We start from the raw sequence: 14,485 nt of genomic DNA, 5'->3' as shown, positions 1-14,485 counted from the left end.
CAGCAATCATGCAAAAACCACACAAGAAAATACATTGAATTTTGAAGAACAAGGTTTCATTGTTGAGCCCTTCTTCAGGTATTGAAAGTAGCAACCAAGAAGAAATGATGCTACAGACAGTTGTTTGACTCATGCCTTCTGACTTTTTTTTTTAAACACGGAAAAATTTGTAAGCAGAGTTGTATCATCACTTCATAAGTAACCTTCTTCTTTTTGCCATCTGGTAGGATCTTAAACTTATGACATTTTATTTTTTCTCCCCCCCTCTCAGCTTATGCGTGGCTCACTCATTTTGTCTCACTAGACCACAGGGTAGAAGTGGCTATATGCATACTTCCAAGCTAAACTTATATTTCCTAATATTTGGCACATTTTCTTCCTTTCCTTTTCTTTCTTTACCTCCAGGTAAGCCACATAGCACAACAGTGAGCAAAGAGGTGAGATTCAGGTTGAAATGATGTAATGCTGAAAATTAAATTTACACACAAGTGTTCAGAGTCTGGGTCATAGCTGGGTCACTCCTCTGAGTGGGAGGCAATCCAGCAAGGAGCACTGGATAATGATTTCTCTATGCTGAGGCCCCTTTCATGAAATATAGCACAAAGCTCTACCTTGATATCTGAATTTAATCTGATTCGATGTGTATAACTATTGGGATTGGTTGTGTGGTAGTAAGGGGTTTTATTATTTTGTTACATGCTGTACTATGTCTCCTTTTCCTTTCAACCTACTAGCACCCAGAAATAAGCTTTCCAGTATCTGAACCCTTACCCAGAGATGGTGGTTTAGATAAGGGCTGGCGAGGCTTTTTACAGAATACTGTATATTGTTTAGAGCTGGGGGGGGAGTGAGGGGGGATTTTTTTTTTTCTTGTTCCTCGAACAAAGAAGGGAATTTGTCTTAGTTGTTTCCGCACGGTCACCTATGGCCAAAGCCATTCTTTCGTAGCTGTATTTGTCCAGTGTGCTCATTTGCATCCAGTTATAGCTGTCACACACCCCTTCATAATCCCACACACCCCTTCACACATCCCATCACCTTGAGATGAGCTTTCTGTAATGGCTTCCAAGTGGGCTCCATCTTGAGATGGTAGGAAGTGCCTGCAGAACATCTCTGCCCACATACAAGTAACCAGGCCTTCACAGGAGGCACAAGCTCATCTAAGCAATTCGAGATGGTGGGATAGGCTTTGCAAAACACCTGTGAGTCTTACAAACACAATCACATCCAAAGGTAAAACAACCTGTACTGTTTCCTTCTGCTGTGCCAGTCCTCAGTCTCTTGCATGTTGCATTGCCAATGATTTTGCACTCTACCTGCGAGGTTTCCTGCTGACACATGACAATTCTACAGTCAGCCACAGGCTGACGACCACAGCACCAAGAGAGCTGCTGTCAGGGCCATTTTGCATGAAGCACACGCAGCTCCTACCCAGCGAAGCCCTAATGTGTTGATTTACAGAGTCCTCTTGGCTGACATGGGAAAATGAGTCTGGTCATGGTTGATTTAACATTTTATGGGCAAAGAGTCAGCATGCTATAGTAAGTTTGGAGTACCGCAAACATTTTACGCATTTACACACAAGTCCACGGGAAAAAATATTCCAGATACCAAGTGGTTTTGATGCTCACATCGCTTCAGCTCTGTTAAAAATAACGTAAGTTTCAATTAAATAAATACAAGGGCGTATGTTACAGGCCAGACCCTCAGCCTAGGTTAGCAGCTCCCGGTCCGCGGGCACACACTCCTAAGGCAGGCGGAGCTCGGTCAAAGCGCGGGGTGGGCTACGGTGGGGCTGCGATGCCCCAGGCTCACCGCGAAGAGGGACGGGACCGCGCCAGCGAGTCCCACCCGCCAGGTGCCGGTCCCACCGCGGGCACCGACCCGCTCCAGTACTTCCCCACAGTACTTACTAGGGGTCGGGCACGGCTCCCCTTCCCTCTCGGCTGCCGCGGCTCCCCCCGGCCCGGCGGCGGGGGGCGGGCGCAGCCGGCAGGCCGGCGGGGCGGAGCGGAGACGGGCGGCTCCGCCCGCCCCGGCGGAAGTGTCGGCGGCCGCGGGGCTGCCCGGCCGCTCTGGGCGGCGGCACCGGCGGCCGCGCCGTGTCCTTTTGCAGGCGTTGCTGCTTGGGCCTCCCTGCGGAGAGGGTGGGGGTGCTTTTCCCCGTAATTAGCTAAAACAAACCAGCGGCGGAGCGGCCGCCTAATCTGTGCTGCCGCTGGTCGCTGTGCCTGAACCGAGCCCGCCGCCTAAGTGGGCAGGTAACGTCGCGCCGTGCCCGGCAGGGAGGGCAGCTCCGCCGCCGGGACGGCGACCACCGCCGCCGCCTGCCCCGCGCTGCCGGTGGGCTCCGGGCGGCTGGCGGGGGGGCGCGGTCCCGGCGGGAAGAGGCGGTGGGTTTCTCCGCCCGCGGCGGCTTCCCCGGAGCAGCTCGGGGCAAACGCCGCCAGAGACGGGCTCGTCTCCGGCCGCCGCGAAGGGGCGAGGGGGGCAGGGAGCGGCGGCGGCCCGGTCCCCGCTCCCGCTCGGCGATCGGCGCTCCCTCCGAGACGAGCGCTGCCGAACGGAAAATAAACTCTAAAAAAAAAATAAAATAACGCCTGTCCGATTTACCTCCGGTGCGTTCATCGCCCGAAAAGAGAGGGGGGAAAGCGCATCTGCCTGGGGGGGGTGCCAGGAGAAAGATGAGTGTTTCTTTCATTAACCTAATGGTAATTGCAAAAAGACTCCCTTTTTGTCAGCTTCACCTAATCAAAACCGAATATCTGTATGTGGCACTGACAAAATCAGTAAAACTTCACCTTCGACTTTATTGATCTGAACAGACAGGCAGAGTTTTCTATGGTGTTCAATTTAGGGAATTAAAAAAAATCACTCCGCTAACAGCATTTGGTACATTTCTAACCCATATGTCACCTCAGTGCTTTAAATAATTATATTTGCATGCAGGGAGTGATTCATAAATATGTCAGGATTGTGAAATATAGGCAGGCATTTCAAACTTTCTATTTAAAAAACATGAATTATGGCCACGAAAAATGTGTTCCCATTTAAGGGTGATACGAAGTATTTGGTGTCTAGTACGGAGGCCCATCCATCATATAGACAATAAAGAGAGTTTTTGCCTGACGTTGGAAATTTATGGTTGCCCTTCTCTGCCCTAATAACTCAAGCATTGTGTCAGCCTGTGACAGCCTTTGCAGAAAAACAGCAACCCTGTTATCAATCAAAAAGCCCTTTTACATTTTTAGCAAAACTCTGATCATCCAGACACCCTTTTAATGTATATATTACATCATTATAGATCATTCTGCACTTTTACTGCAACTCAACAAAATGATCCATCACTTCAGGACAGTCCTGATGAACGCCGATGTAAATTATTTGCACGTCGCTAGTACAGTACAAAATGAAAAATGTACTTTAGGTGGAATTAATTTTAGGGTGTAAAAAGCTAAAGATGAAAGCTGTGGGGATTAGAGGAGACCTAAATGCATCATTAGGGATGACTGAAAACAAGCTAATAGTTATTAAAGTTAAGATTATTTTAACCTTTTCGGATCGTGGACCCAGACTATTTCAAGAAGATATCTGAGATATATTGCATGCTTCTCCCTGCCCCTACCCCACGGCCAAACGTAGCTGTCTTGTAATTGCGTCAAGGATGCGTTCATTTGTCACTTGGGTGTTTAGATAAGGTTAATTATTGGGGTTCCAATGCCTTTCCCAGACATATCCTTAAAACTTTTCCTCGTATCTCGAAAGACGTTATTCCTCACGCTGTTGAAGACGCATCTGGTTGATCTGCACAGTTTCCATAACAAAGTTGTCTATAAACACACTCTACATTTGGGATCCAAGTGACGAAGCTAAAGATCGCCTCCATTTGTGTGCCATAGTTAATTTCTGAAGGATTACTGTAACCAAATATGTGCTTAGTTGGTATAATTCTCTCACGCAGCCTCCAGGCTTTTGCAGAAGATAAACACAGAGATGCCTTTATGATTGCTGAGATTCAATGATCAGACCAAGGTGTTACAGAAGCTGAAAGACCCTTTTTTCACTCTTAAAATCTAGGCAGCAGATACCAGTTCGAGTACATACGTACGAATTAGGAAATGGGTTCACTTGCTTTGGGCTCGATCATTTTAATCGTAGTACATTTAATAACATGAAATGGCACTAAAAATCTCCATGCACTTAACAGGAAACATACCCAGCCTCTCCCGTGTCATCACACTCGTTTGACTCGGTCTCTCCCTCGCCCTCTAGAAAGTTACCTTAAGGCTTATTTAAAATAAAAGCTGTTTGCATAAGAAACACCTTAAACATAAAAGAGGATAGATTTGGAAAATAGCTGTTGGTAAAAGGGTTTCAACACGGGAGTAAAAATTTTCACACTACACATGAAAAAACGTCAATAGGGGAATCCATCAAAGGGCTTAAAAGAGAAAGGTGGGGTTTTTTTATTAGGTGCATTCATCTCTTCCTTATCTCAGCGTAACAAAAGGAACAAAATTAGACAAAGTCATTCGAAAACATTTTAGGAGAAGGTATATTTCCGAAAGCAGTAAGCAACCAACCAAACAAACCAAGAAGTGATTTTCTGCTCATTTAGTAAAAATACCACTGACGACTAAAATTCCCGTTCACTTAAGCATGACTATTATTTTGAAGATGGCTCTAAAATTATCACCGCTTATAAAACGATTACCTACATCTCATGCAGAGTAAAATATATATTGCTTATATATATTAGGAAAGTAATTACAATCATAAGGGTAAATATTTTCAAGCACTATGCAAACAGGGGAGAGGTTTGGAAATCTTACTTTCTGTTGGCAAGCATTCAAGCTATTTGCTTTAACAACATTCTGGAAGAAATACCCCACACTTCTGCCGGATACCTGGGCAGATCTATCACTTATTATCTGAGCACATGCAACCTCGTATTTAAAAAAAAAAAAAAAAAAAAAAAAAAGAAAAATAATAGTGCCTCTCCCCAGATGTATGAATTCGTGGTATGGTATTTCTGATAATTCATCACATTTTTTATCCGAAGTATTGTCATTCTTGGGAGGAAAAACTAAAAGGGGGGGGGGGGAGGTGTGCACCGCTTACAAAAATCTACCTTGGGGTAGGTAGTGAAACGCACGCACTAAAAAAGCAAATAAATTTGACGCACAGAATGGACAGACAGATAGCTGAACTGTGTTATGCATGGAAATATATCCCAGACACAACTCAGTAACTACGTTTCTGTTAATTAAAAGCTTAACCTTGTTGTAAACGATATAAGAGAGAGGGGGGTGGAAAGGAAAAAAAAAATCTAAAGGGCCTGTAGGGTTGTTGCTGTTCAGTTTAAAAGACTAAACGCCCTTTTCCAACATGATCTACAAAAGCTGACACTTAAATGGCAAGAGAGCAAGCTCGCAGAGCAGTCACGCTGGTGCCGAGGTTTCTGCAGTTTCCTCTCCCGAGGGAAAAATAGTCAGTCCGGGTTTTTGGGTGATCCTGACCAGGGTTTGCAGCTCGCCAGCCTGACCTGTCAAGCGGATTATTTTAGAGGGAGATTAATAGGGGAGGCGGGCTGCAATAATAATCGTTTTGTTTGATGTGACAACTTTGATAGGCGTTGATTTACTTACAAACTGATAGGCTTTTAATTGAGCGCCTCCATCCAGCTTGAGATGAAAGGAAAACCGCATTGAAAAGCTGCCCGAGTGCCCTCGAGCCTCAATACTGATTAGCCATCTCGACAGTGAATAGTTCAAGGCATTTTCAAACTTTTTTTCCTCTCTCGCTCTCGCTCTCCTCTCCTCCTCAAATATCTGCCAGCCCACTCCTTTTTAAGAGAAAATAAATCATTTCCATTGTGTGCAAATAAAATCGACTTGACATGCTTGCCAATAGCTGGTAGGTAAAGGAAAGTGTGGACTGGCACTTGTTAATTAATTCCTCCTTTGCTCTCCTTTTTTTTTAAGTTACAATTTTCCTTTGTAAGAGGAGGAAGACGGGCTCCAACCCTTAGGTTTTTGTGTTGGGTTTGGTTTTTGGTTTTTTTTTTTTTTTTTGTCTTTTTTTTTTAAAGGAGAATAAAAGCAACAACCACCAAAACTTCAACAAGACTACACAAGTAAATGCCAAGCAGCAAACCGTCTGTACGGACTCATTAAACAAGGATCCCTCGCGAAGGTAACGAGCAGGACAGAATCCATCTTCTTCAGCTCAAGAGAGGAAAGGAGCCCGCAGCAGCCAAAACAAAAACTCCGCACCGCTTTCAAGCTGCAGCCCCGCCGCCCGCCCGATCCCGGGCATGTTCATCCCAACTCCGAGATCCTCGCTGGGAATCGTTTGCTGCCTGTGTTAAGCGCAGTGAATAAGCTCTCAGAGCTCAGAAATGCTTTGGAGGGGGCAAGGGGGAGGGGATGTCTTGGGGCTGATTTTTTTACGAGCTTCTACATAAAAAGTTTACAGTACTGAGTGTGATTTAAATCTCATTTCAAAGGCTGAGGGGGAAAAAAAAAAGAAGGAAAAAAAAAAAAAGAAAGAGCTGTCCTCTGAAGTTACTAATTAAATTACCCTCTGATGCTTCCACTTCAGCCAGAAAGATCGGGGTTCGTGCTGTTCCCCCTCTCCTTCCCCCCGCTTTTCCCGTCGGTGCGCTGCCTGTTTTACACATGTACCGGGTATCGCCTTTGCTTCCCCGGCTTACAAGTGAAACAGCCCCATCCCGAAATCACCCTCACCTCCACAAGAAAAGAGAGAGAAGGGAAAATGGGGAGGGGGGAGCCTTCCCACAGCTGACTCTACCTTAAGACAATTAATCTTTAGTCTTTCACCCTGGGAGGCAGGATAAATACAACGAGAAAACAGATAGGAGTCTCCCCGGTCCTGTAAGGAAAACAGCTGTTCCAAGCACTTTAATGCAAATGAACACAAATGAAGGTTTCAGCTTTTTTTTTTTTTCTTCCAGAGTTTTACTGCACTCCATTTATCAATTGGACTTGACAACAAAAGAAAGAACTGGGGGAAAACCTGGGGCAGATTCAAGTCACTTCCACTCTATAGAAAGGAAGGGGGGGATTCCTTGAGGGCAAGTTGTGGGTCTTGTCAGTCCTATTGCAATGTCGTTTTTTACGCAAGATTTCTTTCTCTACACAGCCCCCCCACCAACCTTTTCCTTTTCACGGTCTTGTAAGATGACCGCGGTGATTACAAAATGAAAGTACGTTTATGACTTTCTACTGAAAAGTTGCAGCAATCAGCCCTATGCTTTCAGAGAAAATAGAGAAATTAAAAAGTTTGTTAAAATTCATTGTATCTCTATATAAGCTAGAGGATTTCTGCATATTTGCCCCACTCTATACACTATATTAAAAGAGTAAACTGGTTTTAACAAAAGACAGCAGATATACTTACTTGACTGCAGGATTTAAAGGGTACCGCTTTACGGGGGGTGGGGAGAGATATCTAGGAAAACCTGCCTTATATCTACCTCGTAAGAGAAGATCATTAAAGGCTATCTGACACATCTGTTTAGGGACTGGGGGAGATCGGTGTTTCAAGGGAAGAAAAAGGACTTGGTTCAGCAGATATAAACGCGAGAAAGTGAAAGTCCTTCCTCTCGCCCACCCCTTCCAGGATCAGCGCCTGTTCTGGTCGGAGTCCAGGTCAGGAATTGGACGCGACCCCTAAAGCACTTGCCTTGTTCTTCACTTGTCAAACGTGTTTTATCTCTAAGTGACCTTTTTGTTAATGTTGTAGATTGTGTGGGCCACCATGTCAGATCCGGAAACAAAAGTAAAAGATTGATTAACACATTTTGCCCGTGAAAAAATGTTACGGGACGAGGAGGTGGGGGGATAGTGGGATGCAAAGTACAAAGGGAAAAGAAAAAGGCAATCCAGAGAGCGACAGAAGGGCTGCGGACTCCGCTCGGGGCATCCGCCGGCACGGTTTTAACCGGGGTTGAGGGCAGAGGACTCGGTACGCTTCGGGAGCGCAATGACACAAAGCAGGGTGTATATAACGCCCGGGTGGATACCGTGTACATACCCACGAGGTTCTCAACATAGCCTAGCTGAAATCAAACACGTAAATGGCGAACCGATACTCTCGCTAAGGCGAGGAGCCGCCTCCCCAGGCCGCCGGTGCCGGCGACCGGGCCAGCCCGGCAGGCGCAGGGACGAAGGGCTCTTCTTCGAAGAGGACGAGGAGGAAAGTGGAAGAAGAGCCCGGCAGCCCTTCCCGGCCCCGCACCTCGCTGCCCTACTGGTAGGACAGCGGGTGCGGGGCCGGGAAGAGCTGCCGGGTGCTGGCACACAAATCGAGTTTACTCGAAGGATTTATTCCGTAAATTGAATGGCTTTTTCTCCCGAGGAGCCCGTCTCTCTCTCTGTTTTCCTTCCTCCCTCTCTCTCTCTTTCCCCCTTCAAGTCACACCAGGCTTGTAATCAGCAACAAAAGCTGACATAAATCAAGGGCGGATTGACAGGGGCTGACAAATAACTGATTGATTGCGGTTGGGGAGCACTGACAATTGACGGCGGGGCGGAGAGACCCGAAAGGCGGCGGCGGGCGGTGCGTGACAGCCCCGCGTGTGACGACCGGCCTCCCCCAATCCCGCCGCGCTCGCCGCGCCGCCGCAAGCCGCGCCGCAGCGCCCCGCTCCCGCCCGCCGCGGGCGGCGACGTGCAGGCCGGCGCTCTGCAGGTTCTCGTCCCAGCCTACCCCCGCGTTGTGATGCGGGAGGGGGGCGAAAAGCGCCCTGCGTCCTTCCTCGGGGTCTGGAGGGGACGCGGCGCGGCGGAGGCCACGGAGCTGCCCTGACGGGCTTGCCCCGGGGAGGAGAGGGGGCGAGGGCCTGTAAGAGCCGTGCGTGGCGGACGGACGGCGGCAGGCCGTGCCGGGCGGCCGCGCTCGGGGTGGGGTGGAGGGGGCGGCGGGGCCGGCAAAGACCCGCGGTCCCGGGCAGGCACGGCTCCACCAGCCCCGCGGCCGCCCCCGCCGGGCTATCTGCGGCGGGCGCGGAGGAAGAAAAACGTTCGCAGCGCGTGATGTGAAACACAAAATTAACGCCCAGCCCGTCCTAGGAGCGAAAACAAGGAAGGAGGAGGGGAGAGGGAAGGCGGACGGGAGAGGGAAGGGAAAAAAAAGAGCGAGAGACCATTAAAAACAGAGAAAAAAAGCCCCAGAAAAGGGAACGTCACATCCCCTTGACCCTCCAATCACCTCGGGGTCCCATTTGATTGGAAGGCGGCAAAGGCTTTAATCTCAGACTAATTCAGCTGCTTTTGAAGTGAGTTTCTTTGCCAGATCCCGGGCTGGATGGGCAGCGGCTCGCATCACAGCTGAGCGGCGGAGGCGAGCGCACCGCGCCGCGCCAGCCAGGGGAGCCGAGAGCGGCCGAGGGGGACAGCGGCACACGCCCGCAGCCCCCACCCCCGCCCCCAGCGCAGCCCAAGGATTACTCGGCTTTTTTTTCCTCCTCTTTCTCTCCGGCCGGCTCCCCCTTTCCCTTTCCCTCCCCCTCCCCACCCACGCCCTCCCCGCCAGAGAGAGCCACGGGACATTTTATGTTTGTTTTCCTGCTCGGGGGGCGTGTGGCTTTTTTCCCTCCTCGCCCGCAGAAAGCGAGCGAGCGTTTCCGAGTGCGAGCGGCGCCACTTGCCCCAGTTTTCATGCGAGGTTTTGGGTCATGATCACATCGCCCTCGCTTTCTGCTATAAGAAGTAGTAAGCGCAGCAGCAGCCTCAGCGAGCCCGGAGGCAGCCCCCGCCGCAGCCGCAGCGCCGCCGACCTCGCCGGGCCGAACGGGCACGCTGGGAATAACGGCAGCAGCGCCGCCGCCAAGCCCTGCTTCCACGCCGTCCCCCCCTCGGACCCGCTACGCCAAGCCAACCGCCTTCCCATCAAAGTCTTGAAAATGCTCACGGCGCGGACTGGACACATTTTACACCCCGAATACCTGCAGCCTTTACCCTCCACGCCCGTCAGCCCCATCGAGGTAAGGACCTCGGAGCCGGCCCCGGCCACCCCCCTGGCTCCGGCTCCCCTCCCTGCCCGGGCGCTCGCCGTGCATGGCGGCTCCGCCAGCCTCCCTCGGCACTTTCCTGCGCTTTGAAATGCACTTACACCAGGAAACGGGCTGCTTTTGATCTAGAGTTAGTGCGAGGAACCGCTCCTGGTTATTGTTTCCGTGTTTACTGGGATCATTCCTAATTCCTCTCTAATTTTTCTTTTAATTTTTGCTCTTTTTAGCCTTTTTTTAGTATTTTTAAATTTTTTTTTTTTTTTTTTTGAGAGGAGGGGTGAGTGGAAAGAACGACTCGCTCTGGGGTCACGATCCGGCCACACAACTAAGCAGCACTCCGAGTGCCAAACAACCTTGCTTTTGGGGGGGGGGAGAGAAAGGGGGGCGCGGAGAGGGACAAGCTCAAGCGTGGGTGCGGCAGGAGAACTATTTCAGCTCGCCGACCGGTCCCTTTCAAGTACCGGCACGCATTCGTCCCTTTTCTCCTCTGTCGAGGTTGTCGGTCCTCCTGTGCGTAGCTCGCTGTTTGAGGGACCGAAACTGGAAAGGGAGCGGGCGGTGGGAAGGGTGTGTCCGTGGGAATGAATGATTTCATTATGGTCTCTGCGGAGCGAGGACACCCCTCTCCCCCGGAGCCCGGCTCGCCGGCTAAACTCGGGCTCTGTTTCTCTGTTTATAAATAGTGTCAGCAGTCAAGGCGCAGAAATGCTGCAGTCGCTATAGTTCACGGGCGGGTTTGTGCGCCTGCACGGCCGGAGCGGCGGGGAGGCGAACGCCGGGGCGCCGAGCTCCGCGCTGCCCGGGCCGCTGCCGGGGAAGCAGCGGGCGCTGAAGGCGGCTGCAATGGGCTCGCGGTGATACGAAAATTCCCAGCCCTTTTTAAAGGCTTTGTAGAAAATGGTGCATGCAGGGGAGGGGGCTGTTAGGGTGATGAATGCGCACAAAATTGTTCGTTACTTCCAGGCCCTTCTCTGCGAAAACGTACGGGACGAGTGCCCTAGGTGTGCCGCGGGGTTTTTCTTAGCCCCCGATTAAACCTCTGTCTTTGTGTGTCCTTCTGATTTCCGCAGCTGGATGCGAAGAAGAGTCCCCTGGCCCTTTTGGCACAAACTTGCTCGCAGATAGGGAAGCCGGACCCGTCCCCTTCCTCGAAACTCTCCTCGGTCACCTCCAATGGCTCCGGAGGCGACAAGGACTCCAAGTCGGGCCCCTTGAAGCTCAGCGACATCGGCGTGGAGGACAAGTCGAGCTTCAAGCCGTACTCCAAGCCGGGCGCGGAGAAGAAGGAGCCGGGGGCGGCGGGCTGCGCGGGCGCCCCCGCCGCGGGGGTCGCGGCCGGGGAGAAGTCGGGATTCCGGGTGCCGAGCGCCACCTGCCAGCCGTTCACCCCAAGGACAGGCAGCCCCAACTCCAGCGCCTCCGCCTGCTCGCCGGGGCTGCTGCCGGCCGAGGGCAAAGGCGGGGAGGACAAGAAGGACTCTGAGGGCTGCGGAAAGAGCGGCAGCTCCGGCTCGGAGGGAGGCCCGGGCACCACCAGCATCAGCCACAGCCGGATTAGCGTGAGCTGTGCCGGGATTAACGTGGAGGTCAACCAGCACCAGGAGAGCACGCCGGGCTCCAAGCCCATCGCCTCGGACTCCGCCTCCTCCTGCAGCAGCACCACTGCCACCTCCTCCACCTCCGTCCTGGGCTCCGGCCTCGTGGCCCCCGTCTCCCCTTACAAGCCGGGCCAGACCGTCTTCCCCCTGCCCCCGGCGGGCATGAGCTACCCGGGGACGCTGGCTGGAGCCTACGCCGGCTACCCGCCCCAGTTCCTGCCGCACGGAGTGGCGCTGGACCCCACCAAATCCTCCAGCCTGGTGGGGGCCCAGCTAGCCGCCGCCAGCAGCCTGGGCTGCAGCAAGCCGGCTGGGTCGAGCCCGCTGGCGGGCGCGTCGCCGCCGTCGGTGATGACGGCGAGCCTGTGCCGAGACCCGTACTGCCTGAGCTACCACTGCGCCAGCCACCTGGCAGGCGCGGCCGGCGCCTCCTGCGCCCACGACCAGGCCCTCAAGTCCGGATACCCCCTCGTGTACCCCACCCACCCTTTGCACAGCGTCCACTCCTCGCTGACCGGCGCCACGCCGCCCTCGCTGGCCGGCCACCCTTTGTACCCCTACGGCTTCATGCTCCCCAACGACCCCCAGCCACACATCTGCAACTGGGTGTCAGCCAACGGACCCTGCGACAAGCGCTTTGCCACCTCGGAGGAGCTGCTTAGCCACTTGCGGACCCATACTGCCTTCCCGGGCACCGATAAACTCCTCTCCAGCTACCCCAGCTCCTCGTCGCTGGCCAGCGCGGCGGCCGCGGCCATGGCGTGCCACATGCACATCCCCACGACGGGCGCCCCGGGCAGCCCGGGCACGCTGGCCCTGCGCAGCCCGCACCATGCGCTGGGACTCGGCAGCCGCTACCACCCCTACTCCAAGAGCCCCCTGCCCACCCCCGGGGCCCCCGTGCCCGTGCCCGCCGCCACCGGACCCTACTACTCCCCTTACGCACTCTACGGGCAGAGACTCACCACAGCCTCGGCCCTGGGGTACCAGTGAGCGCAGGCAGCGGGGCTGTGACACACAACACAACACAGAGTCTAGCGGTGAGGGAAGGAAGCCCTGCGAAACTTTATAAAAGTTGGAAAGAAAAAAAAATCTGACTTTTTATAAAATAGTGTTCATTTGAGGACTGGATCCATGAGCACTGTATTTATTTATGTTAGCTTCAAGCGGGACAACGAATCATAAAGTGCATTACTTAACTGAGCTCAATAGGTAAAAGTGGAACACCCATTGTAGAATATAAATAAAAAGATAGAGGTCTTCTCTTTAATGTTACTTTAAAATTGCTATGATTGTATTGTACGTTCTTATTTAATGTCTCATTGAAACAAAAAAAAAATTTACATGCATGTTTGTTACTAAAAAACAACTCGCAATTTGTCAGTTATAATTTCAAATTGCAATTATTTTTAAGGTGTATACCCTTGAAAGAGAATTGGTATTTTTTTGTATGTATTCTGGAAGAAAAACAAAAACAATTCTATTCCAAAAACCTCATTTGCCTTATTTTGTTCTTTAAAAGGAACACTTAACTATTTTTAATTTTTAAGTCCACCCTGTAAAAAGGGTTAAGTAAGGTTTACGTCATGTACTGAAATAGACAATGTATCGCTTTAAAGATTAAAATTCCGTATATTTGATGTATTAAAAGGTTTTACTTTTTTTTTTTTTAAATACGCTTTGATTCTGTTATAAAACCCGAGTAGGTCTTGGATGGAGGCGACTGCTAATTTCTCCTTAAGCGTTTATTCAATTTTAATTAAAAATAATAAAAAAAAAACCCAAAAGTTTTTTTTTATTGTAACCCCAGGGCTCTCTTAAAAAAAAAAAAAAATCAGACGGGAGTATTTTTTTTCCCTTCAGTAGAATTCGTAGGCACGAAATAGGGAAACAGAGAATCGGTTAAATCTCTTTCACTTCCCTAAGGAAGATTAACTTTTTTTTTTTTTTAAATGTTTTTACTGTGAAAACCTGCTTTTTAAAACTGGATTTCAATTAAAACACTTCGTTCTTTCTTTAGAAAGAAATGGGGAAGGCAGGACTTATTTGTAAAAGAGTAAGAAGATTATCTGAAAGCTTTTTTTACAGTGTAATGCATAACTATTCGTGTCTTTTTCTAAATGAGAAGTTCAGAAGCAATTAGGGAAGCGCTGTTTGATCTCATCCAGTTATTTTCAATTTCTTTCTTCAGTTCGTACCGCAGCACAAATGATCATCACACGTTAAAAAAAAAACCAAAAACAAACAAAACAACAATCGGACAGCTCTGAGAACTCCTTTTCTTTTAAAAAGGAAGGGAAAGGGAAAAAAAGAAGTCCATCCATTATTTGGTCCGAGTTTGCTCGTTGCTGAAGTGCAGTTCCAAACTCGACGTGATGCTGAGAGGGGCTGCCCCTGCCTGCGCCGCGTCTCTGCCTCCCCAGACCGGGCTTCCCAGCGCCCAGGGCCACCGCCCGGCTCCGTCTCGTCGTCCTGCACTCAGGTAGGAGCGGGTACTGCGACGGAAAAGCCGGAGCAGCTACCGAAACTGCGGGACAAACCGTTTGCCCCCGTGATAGACGGAAAAGCGATACCCAAGCCCGTAAAGGCGATGCCAGCGAAGAGGTTTGCTCCCGCGGTCTGCCAGGCGCTGGCAGGGGGCGGCTCAGGCGGAGCCGAGTACCTGCTGTCCCTCGCACAGCCCCTCTCCCCCCGCTGCGGGCTGCCCTCGTCCCGGCCCCGCCGCGACGCGCTGGCAGGGGGAAGAGTGGCAAGCGGCGACTTTGCTTGACAAATCACTGGGTTTTCTCCCTCGTTCTGTATCCCCCCACAATATAATTACTGTTCAAAGTTTCCCGTGGTGCCCAGATGC

General features: G+C 50.9%; 1 protein-coding gene and 1 long non-coding RNA gene across 2 annotated transcripts; one reads left to right on the top strand and one right to left on the bottom strand.

Annotated features, from left to right (window-relative positions):
- Positions 1 to 5,087: 5,087 nt before the first annotated feature.
- LOC134517733 (uncharacterized) lies at positions 5,088 to 7,552 on the bottom strand. Its single transcript, XR_010071719.1, has 3 exons — positions 7,423 to 7,552; positions 5,649 to 6,361; positions 5,088 to 5,545 (listed from the first exon to the last, which is right to left on the bottom strand). It is a non-coding gene; the product is annotated as an uncharacterized LOC134517733 (long non-coding RNA).
- A 1,576-nt stretch (positions 7,553 to 9,128) lies between these two features.
- Positions 9,129 to 13,336, top strand: ZNF503 (zinc finger protein 503). The gene is made up of 2 exons (XM_063339836.1): positions 9,129 to 10,009; positions 11,107 to 13,336. Exons 1-2 carry the CDS (start codon positions 9,701 to 9,703, stop codon positions 12,625 to 12,627), a joined length of 1,830 nt encoding a protein of 609 aa, XP_063195906.1. The 5' UTR covers positions 9,129 to 9,700; the 3' UTR covers positions 12,628 to 13,336.
- The last annotated feature ends 1,149 nt before the right edge of the window (positions 13,337 to 14,485 follow it).

The sequence above is a fragment of the Chroicocephalus ridibundus genome, chromosome 6, assembly GCF_963924245.1.
Source record: "Chroicocephalus ridibundus chromosome 6, bChrRid1.1, whole genome shotgun sequence".
NCBI classification, from domain to species: Eukaryota; Metazoa; Chordata; class Aves; order Charadriiformes; family Laridae; genus Chroicocephalus; species Chroicocephalus ridibundus.
This window is presented reverse-complemented; position numbering and strand designations above follow the sequence as displayed.

Excerpts from the sequence above, each read along its gene's own strand:
- ZNF503 (XM_063339836.1), top strand. The coding sequence starts at position 9,701 with ATGATCACATCGCCCTCGCTTTCTGCTATAAGAAGTAGTAAGCGCAGC. Across the intron at positions 10,010-11,106 it reads CGCCCGTCAGCCCCATCGAG|CTGGATGCGAAGAAGAGTCC; the intron begins GTAAGGACCTCG and ends TGATTTCCGCAG.